Here is a 16,519-nt window from a genome sequence, read left to right on the forward strand (position 1 = left end):
ATTTCCAGATTCAATCAGCGTTCATAGCAGTGCGCCCCCATGTGGACACGAAGAGCATCTGCAGGACAAACTCTTTCTCTTAGTGTTTACAAAAACTATTGTGAGACAATGATTTGATTCACTGTGTGCTGCTGAACAAGAAAAACCTCTCATACTTGAACCTCAGTACTGGTTCAAATCCTGCATTTTTTTTTATATTTTATAGTAATATATAAAAAAAACCAAAAGGGAATAAAGAGCAACTTGGCCATGTCCAGCTTAATTGTGCAACATATTAACTGAATACAAGCTGTTTTGCATGAGGTGTCCTGTGTTCAAACACATGATCACTTTAACATTTAATTTACAGCAAAACACCTGAAAACAATATAAGCTAATTACTCTTCAAAAAGAAAACAAAAGGTCTTTGGTTCAGATGAAAGCTGTCTTTCATACATTTTTTCATTTCATTACCTCGTATATCTAAAATAGTATGCGCACTACTAAATCTCAGTGGTTCAATAGATAAAGTGTTGTGTTTCGATGCTGGAGTCCTGAGTTCAAATCCCATTAGTGCTTTGTTAAAAACCTGACGTATTTCATCCTATCCCACAAAGTGTCTGAAACAGCAGCAGACACCACAAAAGTCACAGTGGAGCCGGGGCTAAAACATATCAGTAGCACCCGAGGATGCTCTGGAGTCATGGGTTCAAGTCCCTCCTCGGTGTGTTGAACACAGCTTTAAAGCCTTTATCTGACGCTTCATTTAAAACCGCAGCTCACTTTCAGGTGAAGGGTGAAGTATAAGGTCCTTCAAGTGTTCAAACAGGGGGATCTGTGGCTCACAGGTATGAGCGCTGCCTCACGGTTAAGAGGTTGCTGGTTCAGTCCCAGCCAGATCTCTGCGATATGAATGAATGGTGGAGTGAGTGAAGGGTGCACCTGAAAGAGGGGGAGACCAAGTACGGTCTCCCCCTGGGGCTTCCAGCACAACCTCCAGCAGCGGTTATGATTTATCACACTGGAAAAAGAAGGAAGTTAGTTAGACAGACAGGTAGTTACTTGCTTTACTTAAAAAAACACTTATTACCTTATAAACTACTTACTTAGTTTGCCATCTTTTGCTTATTAAAAAGAAAATAAGGGCAACCTACACATTCAGGACCAAACAACACTCATTAATCAAAAACACACAGATGTCCATCTTCACAGTCAGTGTCCACATGTCTCTCAACTCTGTACAGTCCAGACAGGTCTCTGTAAAGACATAAATAAAGACTCTATGTCCAAGATTAGCTCCACCCCTAATTAAACACACCTGATCCAGCTAATCAAGTACTTCAGACAGGCATAGCATGTGTGTTTTAGCAGGGTTCAGTCTAAACTCTGCAGAAATGAAACACATTTACTCACAGTCACCTTTTTTTAAGCATTACCTGCTGATCAGGAGATGTCTGTCCTCATGTCTAAAGTCAGTCCACATGTCCTGGACGTCCAGACACTTATTCCTTATTCTGCAGAGGAGAACAAATCATCAAAACAAGACATAAACATACTTACAGTGGAGGCCAAAATGATCAGAACAACAATATTTTCACCAGCTTACTCGGTTATTTCTATATTTTTTGCTGCAGGAATTATAACTTTACATTTTCAAACATTTATTTTGCCATTAATTATAATAATCCAGTGAGATTTTTATCTGACTCCATACAGAGATGTGATCTGATCATCATACAGTCTGTCTGGAAAGACATGAAGAAACACAACAAAATCACACAGACTAAATCCAGAAGAACCCTGTTGTCAAATTTCTTTATCAATTAACTTCTGTTAATTACATTAATAGCACTTGCTCATAGCTTATGTAGGTCTCTTAATTTTACTGCTGTCTTCTGCTATACATTTATAAAGTTTAACATTTTAAAATGGCATTAAAATGTCTTGCACCGTAAAGCTAAAAGTATGAAAAACAAGAGGCAGCAGGAGGATATAAAAGCTTCCCACAACACTTCTTCTTTTTGGTGACAAAAATGAATAAGACACTATAGACATCTATGAAGCTTACTACTTTTTATCTTATATAAGTATAAATGAAGCTAGGCATTTTAACGTAACTGTAACATAACTCATTTTTTACGTGGGTTTCAGCTGGTGCTTTTAGGAGGCTTCAGCTCTTAACTCCTAAATGTCCTGGATTAATAATAATTTGGCCACATGCTGCCTGTTACTTTTCTCAACGCTGGTGTGGTGGACCCAAACAGCTGTTTATAATTGCAAGAAAGCTCGTTTTAATTACCTATCTTACATTTATTCAGAAATTGTGAGTATTAGGTTACCATCAAAAAGCACAATCGTATTTTAGAATAACGAAAAATGATATATGGAAATTTGCCTCACCTCAAGTCGAAGTTATGTTGTTCAATATCCTCGAGGAACCGGGTCAGCAGGAGGTTTCTATGAGAAACAGATTGCAGGCCGTGTTATCCCACAGAACACACAACAGATCACAGATTTCAGGGTGAATAATCTCATCACAGGCTGGACCGATTTCAAAAGCAGAGCAGCAGATAAACAAACCTCATCCAGGCATTTAGTGCACAGCCTAATCCACTATTTTGAGTTTTATGGCAATTTTTTTCACACGGACGCATTTACGATGCACTCTGATCTGAGCGGGCAAGGTAAAGGTAAACTCTGGGTAAATGCACATTAAACAACTGATTCATAGTCATCAGGAGCACAAGTACACTGCAGGTAAATGCAGCACAGTATTGCCTTAGTGATGTACATTGCATATCATGTTTGTTATTGCTGAGATATTATTACTAAAATGAGTTAAGAGCACAGTCGAAGGTTGGTGTTATTTAACATGTTTCATGGCACCATTTTGTTACAGTATAGGGGAGGCCAGGGTTAATTATAACAAGTTAATAAGTTAAATGCAATAAATCTTTGCAATCATCTAGATCACACGCAGCACATGCTTTTATAAAAAACAACAACATTTTGCTACCTTCAAATAATAGGCTAAAATATATCTAAGCGAATTATTAAATTAAACTAAATAAAAAGCAGTTGCACTTGTATATTTCACAATTTTTTAAATAAATTAATTTATAAAATAATTATTAATTTTTATCATATGTGTATGTGTGTTAATGCAAATGTATATTTTGTGTGTGTATGGACATATATTTATATCTTTTTTATTATATATATATATATATATATATATATATATATATATATATATATATATATATATATATAATTTTATTTTTATTTTTTTCTTGCCATTGTATCTTTCAATGTACTTTCTGCAATAATTTAGTATTGGGTTTCTGTGAATATTGGGGACCCTCCCTAGACTTTTTTCTCGTTTTCATAATGACCTAACAATATTTTCTCTCTCCTAAAACTTTATTGTTCGCTAAATAAATAGGCATATCATACAGACGACGAATAGTTAATCGGTTAAAATGTTAAAATCCACAGACTATGCCAAATAACCTCTAACCGTGCCGTGCACGCGGTTCGTGTGAGAGCCCGAGCAGACTTGTTCAGAGTGGGCTGTGCAGCTTTAAAGCGCTCGCTCCATGATGCCTTGCGGTGTCCCGCTCGCTGTATTTACTCGTTTGAGAGCGGAGCTGATGTAACGGGCCACACTGACCGAACTTCAGCGAGAGGACCCTCCTAGCGGACCTCAACCGGACCGCGTTAACCGGCGCCAGACGAAGGACGCCTCTGCGATACGTTAAAAGGAAATCTACGCCATCCGCTTGAATCGGGGTTCTGCTCCGGCGGAGCGAAGTAACAGACCCCGGGCGGAGGATCGCGGCGGTCTGGGGACTGCAGACACACGCAGGTACGGGAATCATGCATGCGCGTATATGAAATAAAGCGCGTTTCGGACCGAGAGAAGGGCGACGTGCGTTTGGCGTGTTTTCACGGGGCATCTTTAAATAGTTGCGACGGGACGCGGTACACGAAGGCGCGGGCGAACGGACGCATGACACGATGCTGTGTGCGGGCAATGTCAGGGCTTTTATCACCAGCCCGGATCTACTGACATGCGTTTCAACGGGTTACATGACAGTGCAATGGTCACTGTTTTCCATCAGATCGGAAGCAGGCCCGCAGCCCCTCCTAAACTTACAAACATGCAGCAATGCATCCCTTTAAAATGAGATGTTATAAGGGAGACTGGGGCTGCTTGTCATCTGATTATTCATAAGGTTTTGAATCAAACCGTGTTAGGACGTTTAGGGTCCAACAGCGTGTAGTGTGAGAGCATGCCCCGCAATTGTGCATTTTCATAAACCACTTACTGGAGCAAAAGTGCTCGCTTAATGTTTATAACATTGCAAACAAGCATGCATGGGAATATTTGAAAATGCATACTAATAGTGCTGCTTGGTGAGCGAGCGCAACTTCTGATTCACTAGCTTCTGTATGTAAATGACTAAAACACTTTAATGATAGATTTAAGATATTCATAATAAAAACAACAATAATAATTTTTAACATCATGCAAGCGTGTCCTGTTTTTGTACACTTAAAACAATTTATGAAAAGTTTAAAATGCCACACCTGCTCTTACGTTAAAAATAAGGTGGGTAGTAAATTACGTTATATAACGAATTAGGCATTATATAAAGTTATAAACTGAACACAACACTCTCAGAGTTTACATAATGTAATACAAACTGCAAAGTTCTATGTGCTCTTATTATTGGTTAGGACTGTTTTTTTTAAGCTGGTTTGATTACATAAACCGACTATCATAAATCACACAAGAACATGCGGTAGAGGCCAAACTGTTGCCTTTGTTATTAAGGTAATAACAACTTTACAACAGGTTTGAATATCTGCTTATCTGCAGCAGATTTTTCTACATGTTCACGCTCTGAATTTTACTTACAATTACAATAAACCCACCCCTCGTTTAAAGAGCTGCTTGATTACTGATATTTTATGTGCGAAGGAAAATGGTGCTTTCATGCCAGAAATGTTGTCTGTTAGGGAAACAGGCTCTATACCATTTTCCAGAGGCATCTTAATATCACATATGATGATCTAGAACAAATAACCAAGTGTAGGTTGAAATTTTTAGTACATACTGCTTTCAACCACTCCTTCAGACGTAGACAGGGCAAGACCAATCAAAAATAGACCAGACAGAGTCAGGATATTGCGCAACGCGTATTTTTTAGCTTTCGAATGCCACCTTCCCCTGCCTCGCTTATAGATCTGTTTACACATGCCTCATTCATAGAAATGACTCACTCACAACCGATTACACGTGCCTCAGCTTCTCATTACGCACAGTCTTATATGACAACAGCTGGCTCATCAAACACCCACTGATCAAATCTGCTGACCGTGGATATCATCAGCGTGCTAAATAACTCCAGCGGAGGAAGACAGAAGAAAGCGATAGAGAGTTGAGTGAAGGCGGAGCAGACAACAGTACAGAGGTAGTGAGATGGAACTGTGCTGACAGATGTACATGTAATATCATGAATAAATGCATGATGGCAATGCAGATCAGGATCTGACGGAGGCTGCAGAAAGCCGTCCTGTGCTTTTGATGGGGTATTAGTAGGCAGAAGAGATCTGCGCCCACATATTTCCGGTTCTACATATTGTTCGTTTATTAAGCGCAGAAAAGGCTTGGTTGTAACCACGCGACTGTATGAATAAGGTTTAGGGCATCCCAGGAACTTTAAATAATTAAACCATCCCTGTGCGCATAATTTTCTTGCTTTCTAATAAGAGTGCATTTCATAGTTCAGAGACAGTTCGCTTCCCTCTTTTGAACCCCCATTGTCCAATTCAAGGAAATTAAGGGATTAGCCTGCCGTGCAATAAAAAAAACAATGACTGTTTACATGAAGTTTAGAGTATGTGCACTGCATAATATGCAATGAATCCATCCTTAAGTTTAATACATACTGAATGCATCAGATTTTCCTAACTGCACATACTCTGTTTGTTCAGCTTATTAGCTCTGATTAGTTTGTCTGAAAAGTGGCAAAGCCGCCTAGACTGTTGTTTTACAGTCTAAAAACAAACGGATAAGACAGAACAACAAATTATTGGCGACTGAACAGCTGAATAATTGGTGCTTTCAGTGACACCTCAAATTGTGCTGCGGAGAGGTGTCCTATTACTTGACTAAGAGTTCAGATTGGTAGAAGATAAAGTGGTGAAATTATCACTTGCACTGAAGGAAGAACATCACTTATTTATAGGGGCCAGAATATCAAACATACTTAAAAGGATAGTTCGCACAAAAACGAGAAGTCTGTCATTAATGACTAACTCTTATGTGGTTCCAAACCCATAAGACCTTTCGTTCATCTTCAGAGCACAAATTAAGATGAAGTCCGAGAGCTCCCGGCTCCCGCATAAAGTCGTTATTTTTCTTTTATTTTTCATTTTCTTTACACACAAAATTATTCTTGATAACACTAGTATTGAACCACTGATGCCACATGGACTACTTTAATGGTACTAGCTTGCATTGCTGTGTATTGTCTGTCAGGGCCAAAAATCTCTCAGATTTCATCAAAAAACTTCCGAAGATGAACAGAAGGTCATACTGGTTTGGACAGTATTGACATTATTTTCATATTGAGTTAACTATCCCTTCAAGGTGCACTCTGATGACCTGCACCAGTAAGAAACTACACTGAAACCAACCAGAACTCCCTAGTAAACACATAGGAAAGCACTTTGATGACTTTATACTAAATAGTAGTGCACTAGAAAAACTACAAAAACCCTTGCATTTTGTTGGCGTAGTTTTTTTTCCTATAGGCAAGCTTTCATTAAATGTAAACATCTATTTTTATACTTGTTTAAATGCCCATGCAGTAGCAATGTTCATCAGCAATGCCTCTCAAACTATCTAAAGTAGTTAGTATATTAAGTATATTAAGTTCTATATAGTTCTTATATTAACAATAAATGCAGAAGGAAAATATTTTAGCAAAACAAGATTGAGCTCTCTCTTGCTTAAAAGCAGAATTTTAATTTGGTTCAAATAACTAATTAAATTTTTGTGTTGAACTGCAAGGTATGCGTATGTCCGGCATCCCTTCCCCCACATTGTGCGTAATAAAGCCAATTACTGTGACATATTCATGTCAGTCTAAAGTTATTTTGAGTTAATGAATCGTACTCAGGGTTTCTCATCCTCAACAGATGCTCCACTGGCAAACAATTTTATTTTAAATGGGTTCAATTCAGTGTCAGCTTGTGACTCATTGGTACGTTGTTCAGCTGGGAACCCCTGACAGGACAAAGTTTTACAGTGGGACATGGACAAAAGTTAAAATAAAGAGATTGTTCCTTAATTGCTGGTGTTTGTTAGTTCCCAAGCCGGTCACAGCCGGCCATGTGAGAGATTCACAAAGCTGCGAAAGCATCACTATGGAGATGGATTGTTTGTGTCCAGTCATGCTGTGAGGCCTGCAGGGGTGGGCGTCTCTCCAGCAGACCTTTGTGTTTGCCTGGACCCTTGTTAGAACAGCCCCCCACTACAGTCCGCACACACCGTTCGGGTACTGAGGAGTTTTTCAAGTGCTGTAGATAAAACTCCAAGAATTACAGCGACTGAAGACAACAGAGCAAGCTTTCATCTCAAAAGCAGACCCCTTGAAAGATCTGGAATATCTTGTACTGACCATAGTCAAGGTAGACACCATGTTTAATCTGGCACAAAATCTGCTGAATAAACAATCAACACTAAATTTGACATCTAAACAACATATTGGAGTGTACTGCCAGCGTTCACCTCTTAGTTTCGTCTCAACAAATATGACGGCTACCCTGAGTAGTTTTATAAACTTTTGACTGTTATATTCAACAGCCCTGAGTTAGCACAGCGAAATGGATGTACATCATTGACATGACAGAGCATGTGAGAGTGCTACAGCATGCAGGGACCCTTACACCCGTTGTAGCATACAGCCATATGTGCTGTGTTTACAGACGTCAGACGTGAGTCGACTGGAATGTGAGTTTAGACGCGTTACGTCTCCTTTAGCAGCTGCCTTGGCTGTACCTTACACTGACATGCCGCCAAAGCCTTGAGTTCGTTAAATTTAGCCCCAGGTCATGGAGCCAAAGCTCGTCTGGGGCAGATGCCTGTATCATATATATACAGTTAAACACAGATTCTGCAACTGACACATAATACTGTTGGGGGGTAGGGCTTTAAAGCAGTGTTTAAACATACAAGACAACCACTGTATGCTGCTATGGGTAGGACGGAACTGAATTAACAAGCTCATGAGAGATTTCTAAAGCAGAAGTGAATGATTACGCTTTCTGGCCTGATGCCTCTGCCCGAGAGAGACTGATTAGAACATGATGTCAGAGTATCAAAACACACACCAGGACAGAATTACAACAAGATTTTTTAGAAAATGTGAGTGACGCTTGCCCATACAAAAGCAAGGATGTTGTGGGTGGTTGCCAAGCAGTTCTAAGTTTTAAGTGCATTTCAAGGTGGTAACTAGGGTGTTCCTTGTGGCTGCTATAGATGGTTGCGTACTGGCCCGAGTGAAAAGAACCCAACCCTCTGTTATTCTTGCTTGGATACCGCCTTCAGTTTGGGATTTCCCAAAATTGTTAATCTAATCATTTAAAGTTGACATGGAATGGAAATTTACCCTATTTTGTAAATGTATCTTATTTAGCTTATTGAGAATGATTCACTATGGCTAGCCATCAACAATCATTTAGCTCACTTAAACCCGCTTTTTTTATATGACAGACTACAAGCTTGCATTCAGATCTGCTTCCATCCAATCAGCAACTGATGGACAGAACCAAGTACCCGACCTTCATTTTTTTCCTTTATTGATTAGTTTCACTGCTGTGCACATCACAATATCGAAGAAGAGATCTGTCGCTACCGTCTTTACAACTTTAAAGCGCACCCTTCATTAACTGGTTTCATAATGTAAGGTAATATAATATCCATGGCACAATTTTTTTTATCAGATATGTGAGACAACATATCAAGATACTGCCCACTTCCCATCAGAGGCCACTTCAGATTTCAGCAGCCCAAACACTTTTAGAGACAGGCCGAGGAGTGTTTCTCTTCAAAACACACAAGCTGAAAGACAAATTACCTGTCAAGGGTGTACAGCTCATCTCACTTATCCTTTATGAGTGCGTCTCATGGGAGTGGGCACCATCCATACCGTTCACACAGGCCTGTTTGGACCAGTTCTTCTGCTTGAGTGGTTCATGGCTAAATAAATCACTCTGATCACTCAGTGCACTACCACAGAGGAGGGCAAACATCAGTCTATACCAAAGTTTTTCTTAACAATAAAATTAAGTAAAAAAACTAACAAAACACATCTGAAATTGGGAGATTAAAGTATATATTCTATGGGATATTTGTATTTTCTTTGTTAGTTTCTCTCTTAATGCAAGGGTCTTAATCTCAAAAAACCTAGACAAGAGTGTTCTCCATTGGGGTTCTCCATCTCCATTTTTTTTTCCTTAATTGTCTATTCTGACTGTACATAGCACTGTTACATATAAGCCACCTGATTTAAATAAATTAATTCACTCATATCAATAGCAAAATAAAAAAAAAAAGAATTTAATCAAGTCAGGCAAAATAAAGTGGTGGGGTAGGTAAAAACAGGATGTCCCTCATCTAGCCACAATTCACAAACAAAAGGATAACAAAAGGCCAAACCACAGTGCAGTAAGTGAAAATTGATTTGAGAGCCGGATTTGAGGATAATAACAGATCAGGGCTTGTGTGAGCAAGCAGGGAGTAAAACTTTAGCACTGCAGCACCCAAACCCTCCCTTCACGAGAAACTAAAGATGCCATCTGCCAGACTGACGCTATGGATGGAGAATCATAAGGAACCAAGTGCTATTAAGGTCACTGTTATTGAAGAATACAGAGAGATATTTATGGTCGAATCATAACTTATGTAAGTGGAATTAGCACAAACAGTTCTTTGGTCTTTCAAGCAGTGATAAGACCAGCATGCAGACCAGACAGCTTATAACTGGTGCCTGCAGAGAAGAAGAATGACATCATCCAGATGAGAGGCATGGAGCTGAAGGTATGGGTGGATGGAGTGCAGCGCATCGTCTGCGGGGTCACAGAGGTCACCACATGTCAAGAGGTTGTTATCGCTTTGGCCCAAGCAATAGGTGAGGCACTAAACACTTTTTTTCCTAATCATCGAGATCCAAACATAGTCTGATTGGTGGATTTTTTACACAATGGTATAATTTTTAACAGATCTTCTTTCCCTTCTTTTTTCTTATTTGGCATGTTCCCTTGCAAGTTCCCCCCTCCTTTGTTCTTTTTTTCCACTGTTTTTTACACAACATAACCCTCACTATGGTTGTCTCCTTGACAACAAGCCTTCTTTGAGATCAGAGATTGGAGCAGTGAAATGCAGTATTGTCCCTTATAGTCTCAGAGTTCGACCCTATCACCCCATTCTAGAAAAAATGAGACTGTGTCTCATTCTATTATTTCATGAATAAGTGCAATCTCTGTGCCACTGAGGCGGCTGGTCTGGTGAATGTCAGATGAATTTCCTTTGGAAAGTTTAATCTTGGTGTCATCATGAGCTTGTATGTCTGCTTACTTCTCTGTTTAGCCATACACAATTTTATTAAAGTTAAAGTATGTAGTTTAAGTGCAATAAGTATTTCATGGCTTGTTTGTACTGTCAGCCCAAATTCATTTTTTGTGCAAATCATATTTAAACAGTCTGAATGAAAACGAACTACTTGAAATGCATTTTTTTGCATACAAAGTTATGTGGTTTTGGTTTATTCAAATTAAATTCCAGGAAATCCGTTTTAGTCTGACGGGTTAGAACGGATTAAGCGTAGCCTTTTCACGTTCTCATGCTACGTAAAACTTAAAACATGTCAAACATTTTTGTAGACAACATGCTTAATGTCTAAAATCACACATTCTAGTTTCCTACATTTCTGCCACTGACTCATAAGACAAAATATAAAACTTTGTGATGGCAACATAGTCATGTCATAAGACAACATCTGTTTTGCAAACTGTATTGCTGTTTTATTGTTTTAGCATAACAATAGAAACCATAGAAAGCATTGCCATAGAAACCAAAGCACATTCCATACAACGAAAGGGCAGTTCTGGACACACAAATAGGATATGAATGGTTTGATACACTGTGTAGACAATTAGTTGTCTAGATGGGATTGCAATAAGATATGCAGAAAATCGGATTTAAACTGACATTCTGAACAAGGCTTTATTCCTGTCAACTATATGCAAGTCATTCATATGTTACCTCTCTAAGAGCATAAAAGATAAGGCTCAGATACTGAACAATGCTGTGTTTGTTTGAATATCCCAACAAAGCAATTGAGGCTCAACCGGGGGTCTGATATTGGGGCCCGATTTTGGGGCCCAACTACTTGTGTGGCTCACTAATGATAGATCGGAGGAATGTTTGATTTTTTTGCAATTCAGAAATTGCACTTCAAATTGCTAATGTAAAAGTATTGTCTTGCAGGGCGGACAGGTCGCTACACACTGATTGAAAAATGGCGCGAGACAGAGAGGCATCTGGCACCTCATGAGAATCCTGTGGTTTCATTGAATAAGTGGGGTCAGTACGCTAGTGATGTGCAGTTGGTGCTTCAACGTACAGGCCCATCTCTGAGTGAGCGCCCCACCTCAGACACCTCTGCCAGAGCACCGGAGCGTAGCTTATACCGCCAAAGTCTCCCTCCCATGGCAAAGCTCCGCCCCACAGCAAACGACCGTTCCCTCAAACGACGCGAACCAAAACGAAAGTCCCTCACTTTCACCAGTGGTGCCAAGGGGTTACGTGAGATCTTTGGGAAGACCCGTGAGGGTGAGACCAAACAGAGATCGGTAAACACAAACCGCAGCAGCACTCCGGCCCCTACACAGGAGCTGTCCCGTCTGGTGCAGTTGCAGAAGGACAAGTTGCACATCCTAGAGCAGAAACTGCAACGTTGCGAGACTGAGTTGCAGCAACAATTAACAGAGGAAGAAGAAGAGGAGCTGGTCAAACTAGAGCAGCAGGTCCGCAGGAATGAGGCGGAGATGAAAGAGCATGAATTCTGGGAGAATGAGTTGAAGATTGAGCAGGACAATGAGAGGCAACTCCGTGAGCAGCTACAGGAACTGCGCAGCCGTGTACAGGACTGCGATGAGCAGCTGGGAGAATACCTGGCACGTATTCAGTGCATGGAAGCAGGGCTGGAGGCAGAGCGCCTGCAGCAAGAGCTGATGGAGACACGGCTAGCAGATGAAATGGAGGTCCGGTCGCGACTGGACAAGGCTCGTGTCGAGCTAGACATACAGGTGCAGCAGGCTGCAAGACTGGAGAGCAGCTGCAGAGCTGTGGAGCTCTCACTTGGGCAGTCGAACTACAGGCTACAGGTGAGATCACCTGAAGGAAGATCACAATTCACTTGGGCAGTTAAAAGTTGAAAATAATCAGAATTAACTGAGGTTACTTTCACATGTAAATCCTTTGGGGTGGACAAGATCTACTTTGATATGAGGGAGTCTTGTCGATTTGCACAGTCAATATTTAAGCAATTTGTACAAAATTGCAGAAGTCAATCACTGTCGAGGACTTAGGGAGCATGCAGAGATGAAACAGTATATGTATTTCTTAAAGATTTATATCTCAGGGCTTTCCTAATCCTGGAAATCCACTATCTTTCAAATTTTATCTCATATCCTAATCAAAATACACCTGAACTGGTCTTCAGGATCATTAAAAACTTCAAGGCAAGTGTGTTGTTTGGAGCTAAACTCTACATGGGATTGGCCCTCCAGGAGCAGAATTGGGCAATCCTGTCATAGCTGTTCTTTCAGGGAGCGGTTTGCAGTCTTTGAATCTCTTGCATTGCATCCATGACAGATATATTCAAGTGCTGTTCTGTGCATGTACAGTTTTGGTAATAAATCTAGTGTTTTCTAACCGAGTGTCAAAACAACCTATGAAGCTAAGTACTAATGAACAGCCTGTGCTTTGTTCCATGCACTACAAGCATAGCTCTGCTGAAACCTTGTGAACTGCAGCTGCTTTGTTTTGGACTCTTAGGCCTTAAGTTCCAACAATGCTACTAATCGGCTTTGCAGCATGTTAAGGGAGCTGGGTGGGGGTGGAGGGTAATGGTCATGGTCATGGATATTATGTAAAGGATCTTTGCCAGAGCTTACAGATAAAGTGAAGGAGCAGGATATGTCCCAGTACAGTTTTCATTCACCAGGAACATACAGTTACATAACACTTGTATTAAATTCTAGCAATAAATTCTAGACTGTCTACGTAACAAATTACAGGTTTTGGAGCATACTCTTTTGTCCCCCTCTTTCTTGAAAAAAGTAAACATTTTTAACTTTTGATTGTTTCATTCAGGAGAGAGAGCAGGAGCTGGAACAGTTAACTAAGGAGCTGAGGCAGGTGAACCTTCAACAGTTCATTCAACAGACTGGCACCAAAGTAACAGTTCTACCAGCAGACCCTGGTGAGGAGGAAGCTAACACAGGTACAAATATAGATATTGTAGATATTAGCCCAATGTAACCAACCTATAATGTATGTTTCTAAACTCTTAATACAGAATGTGTCAGTAGTGAAGTGTACTTTACAAGTAAGTCACTCTTTGTTTCATCTCTGTAGAGTCAGAAAATCAGTCTGGATCTCTGAAGCGGCTTGGATCAGCTCGACAGCTTCCCGCTGACCTACGAGCTCTGCAGAGCCCGCTGAACACGACCTTTAACCCTGAAGGCATCTATGTCTGATTTTGCACTGGGCATCAACATTTAAACACAGTCTGCACTTCCCACATGACTCCACATCACTCTGAGACCATGAAGATATCATTTGGTGAGATCATGCTCCCTGGAATTACAGAGGTACTTGTCGTTTGCTCTACAGATTCATCAACAAGCAGCAAGTGTTATTTACGGTGATGATTGCTTCCTCTTGATGGCTTTATCCAACACAATCAGTGCTTTCTCCAAATCCTACATAGACATCTCCAGCTGAATGTATGCTCACTTTCACTGGACCCAAAGCTCAGTAAGGCTTTGAATATGTCTTGAACATGGCAACTATTGAACTCAAACAGACAGAATACATGCTGCCTCAGCCTATGTTCAGTCCATCAACCTTCTGGTGCAAGTTAGAAAATGCAGCACCATGATGTCTTTCATTTCCAGAATGTTTCTGAATCTCCAGGTAAACCTCATACTCGATGCGATTATGCAAGCAGAAGGAATTTTAGGGAGATGCAAAGAGATCATTGAGGATGATAAATTATGCAGTTTATATTTTATGGATCATAGTCGTGATGAAAGCTCATAGAAAGGGGTGGGGTTTTGGCTTAGTTTGCAATTTATTGGCCAAAACATCTGCTGTGGAATTTTACTGAAATCTTAAAAGCTGAAGAATCTTTTTTTTTTGCATTTGATTGCGCTAATCAGGAAAACAGGTGCATGCAGTATTTTAAAGCAGTGTGACAGTGAGTAAGAGAGGTGTTTTTTGCATGAAATCAGCTTGTGGCAAGTGAAATCTGGTACCTTTTAAAATAAAGCAAAGGAAAGTGTTTTTTTGCTGAACAGCTTAATTTGAAAAAAGAAGCCTTTTAAATTATGCAAGTACAATGTAGTTACGCACAAGTCCTAATGACTGGCCTAGATCATCATGTTCTGCTTAAGCTTTCAGTGAAGCTTTTTGGCCAATAAATGCATTTTCCTTCTGACACTGAATATTTAGTTTTACTTTTTTATTTAGCTGATCTCACTAAAATCCTTATCTAAAGTTGTCTTTTTTCCCCACATACTAGCAAACGTCACATTAGTTGCATATATTGTAAGCAGATTTTTAGTGTTTTTTTTAAGTTTTCAGAACTTTATTTCTTATCGAACCAAAGTGTTTTGGAAGTCATGAATATCTGCATGAATGTAAAGATTTGTAATTGTGCTTATCTCAAAGCAAAGGGAAGCAGTTCCAAAATATTGTTTATGACATGTTTTTCTTTTTAAAAATGTTTTCATTGTTGTAGCACCTGCTTCCCTTAAAGCTACATTCACACAGATGAAAAATGGCTCCATTTATTTTATCATTTAATATGGACATAAGCAAAGAGCTCTTGGAAGTTTGTATATGGAAGTACTCATTTATATTTGCTGTAGTAACTTCTGCATTTGGTTTTATATTTTTGTAAACCAGTTAGCTTACTGATATTTTCTTTTCTTCAAAAACACTATTTTGTCAAAAGCCAGTATTAACACGTTCTTCATGGATGACTGAATGATTTTATCTTTTAGTAACAAGAAACAGGTTTGGTTTAAAGCTTTGCACATCATGCTATACATTCAAAACAAAAACCATCTGCTTCTACATTCATTGAGGATTTCAGTAGTGTGATTAAGTAGTCGTGGGTGGATTTCACACAGAACTGGTGCTCAGATGATTTGCAAAAGAGCATTCGACTGTCTGAATGGCGCATGACTTGAAGAACAACGTCATCTCTGTATGACGAGGGAAACGTTTGAGAAGCATGCCTTACTAAAAAACAAACAAACGAAAGTTGTACATAGCATATAGCAACATATCAATGAGTAGCAAAGAGGACTATTTTTAACATAGATAAAAAAAAATTGCACAGCGCTCTCTAAACAGCTCAAATAAACTAAACGTTTTTATTTTTTAGCATTGTTAGGCTGCATGCACTGATGTTCAGTTTTAAGCTTGTGTGAGGGGCCTGAGGATCCACCTATGGCACTTAATACAGGTGTAATACTAGGCTGTATTAAGGTGTAACATGGACTGCGCTAAATGCCTGTATAAATATCTGTGCAATTGTAACAGGCTTGAGGTTTGGGACTGATGTGTGTGCATTAGAAATTAACAGTGTGCATTCTATCACCTGCTGCTATGCACACAGGTGTGACTAAAATATTAAAAGTTGTTCAAATCAAACGGTATCATGGTTTGATATCCCTGGTTCACAAGTTTTAACCTTTAATGCAGTACCAAAATCCCTTTGGGCAACGGATTTAGATTCAGCTCTGTTTTTAACGAATTATGTTAATTAAACTACTTCCTTCTTGAGAAGTGTCAAATGCCTGGAATAAACACATTAAAATGATTTATGTTGACCTTTATCTAGCACTATTTATGCCATCAGTGGAAAAGGTGCAGTAACACTGTAAAAAAATGAAATAAACTTAGAATAGAGCATTGCTGTTTACTGTCTTTTTTTACAGTCGGGAACTTGAAACAAGTGTGTTACGTTTATGTGTGTTTACTACTAAAACTATTACGCAAACAGTGTTATTCTGTGTTCAGATCATTTTCAGTAGTTGTTAGTGATTAATTCAGCCTGGCAACAGTTACAAAAGGCAACCACAAAGCCGGTCCTAAAAATAACCAAAACAGTTCCAGCCTCAGCTTAATGAGTGTGTCCAGCTGGTTAAAGACCTGACCAAGTTCAAA

At 39.5% G+C, this 16,519-nt stretch overlaps 1 protein-coding gene across 3 annotated transcripts; it reads left to right on the forward strand.

The window, feature by feature from the left end:
• The first annotated feature begins 3,520 nt into the window (after window positions 1–3,520).
• rassf8b (Ras association domain family member 8b) lies at window positions 3,521–16,264 on the forward strand. 3 transcript variants are annotated; one of them, XM_043237800.1, is made up of 5 exons: window positions 3,521–3,847; window positions 10,002–10,184; window positions 11,543–12,441; window positions 13,433–13,541; window positions 13,697–16,264. In XM_043237800.1, exons 2-5 carry the CDS (start codon window positions 10,073–10,075, stop codon window positions 13,816–13,818), a joined length of 1,242 nt encoding a protein of 413 aa, XP_043093735.1. In that variant the 5' UTR covers window positions 3,521–3,847; window positions 10,002–10,072; the 3' UTR covers window positions 13,819–16,264. The 3 variants fall into 3 exon arrangements, with proteins under 3 accessions (XP_043093735.1, XP_043093734.1, XP_043093733.1); XM_043237799.1 differs by having other exon boundaries at window positions 3,522–3,847; window positions 9,999–10,184; window positions 13,433–13,562; XM_043237798.1 differs by having other exon boundaries at window positions 3,523–3,847; window positions 13,433–13,562.
• The last annotated feature ends 255 nt before the right edge of the window (window positions 16,265–16,519 follow it).

This window comes from Puntigrus tetrazona, chromosome 4 (assembly GCF_018831695.1).
Source record: "Puntigrus tetrazona isolate hp1 chromosome 4, ASM1883169v1, whole genome shotgun sequence".
NCBI lineage: Eukaryota > Metazoa > Chordata > Actinopteri > Cypriniformes > Cyprinidae > Puntigrus > Puntigrus tetrazona.

What these genes read in the sequence shown, in the direction of transcription:
- rassf8b (XM_043237799.1), top strand. Translation starts at nt 10,073, where the DNA reads ATGAGAGGCATGGAGCTGAAGGTATGGGTGGATGGAGTGCAGCGCATC. An exon ending in AGTCGAACTACAGGCTACAG is followed by an intron (nt 12,442 to 13,432) that starts GTGAGATCACCT and finishes TGTTTCATTCAG; the next exon opens with GAGAGAGAGCAGGAGCTGGA. An exon ending in TGAGGAGGAAGCTAACACAG is followed by an intron (nt 13,563 to 13,696) that starts GTACAAATATAG and finishes TCATCTCTGTAG; the next exon opens with AGTCAGAAAATCAGTCTGGA.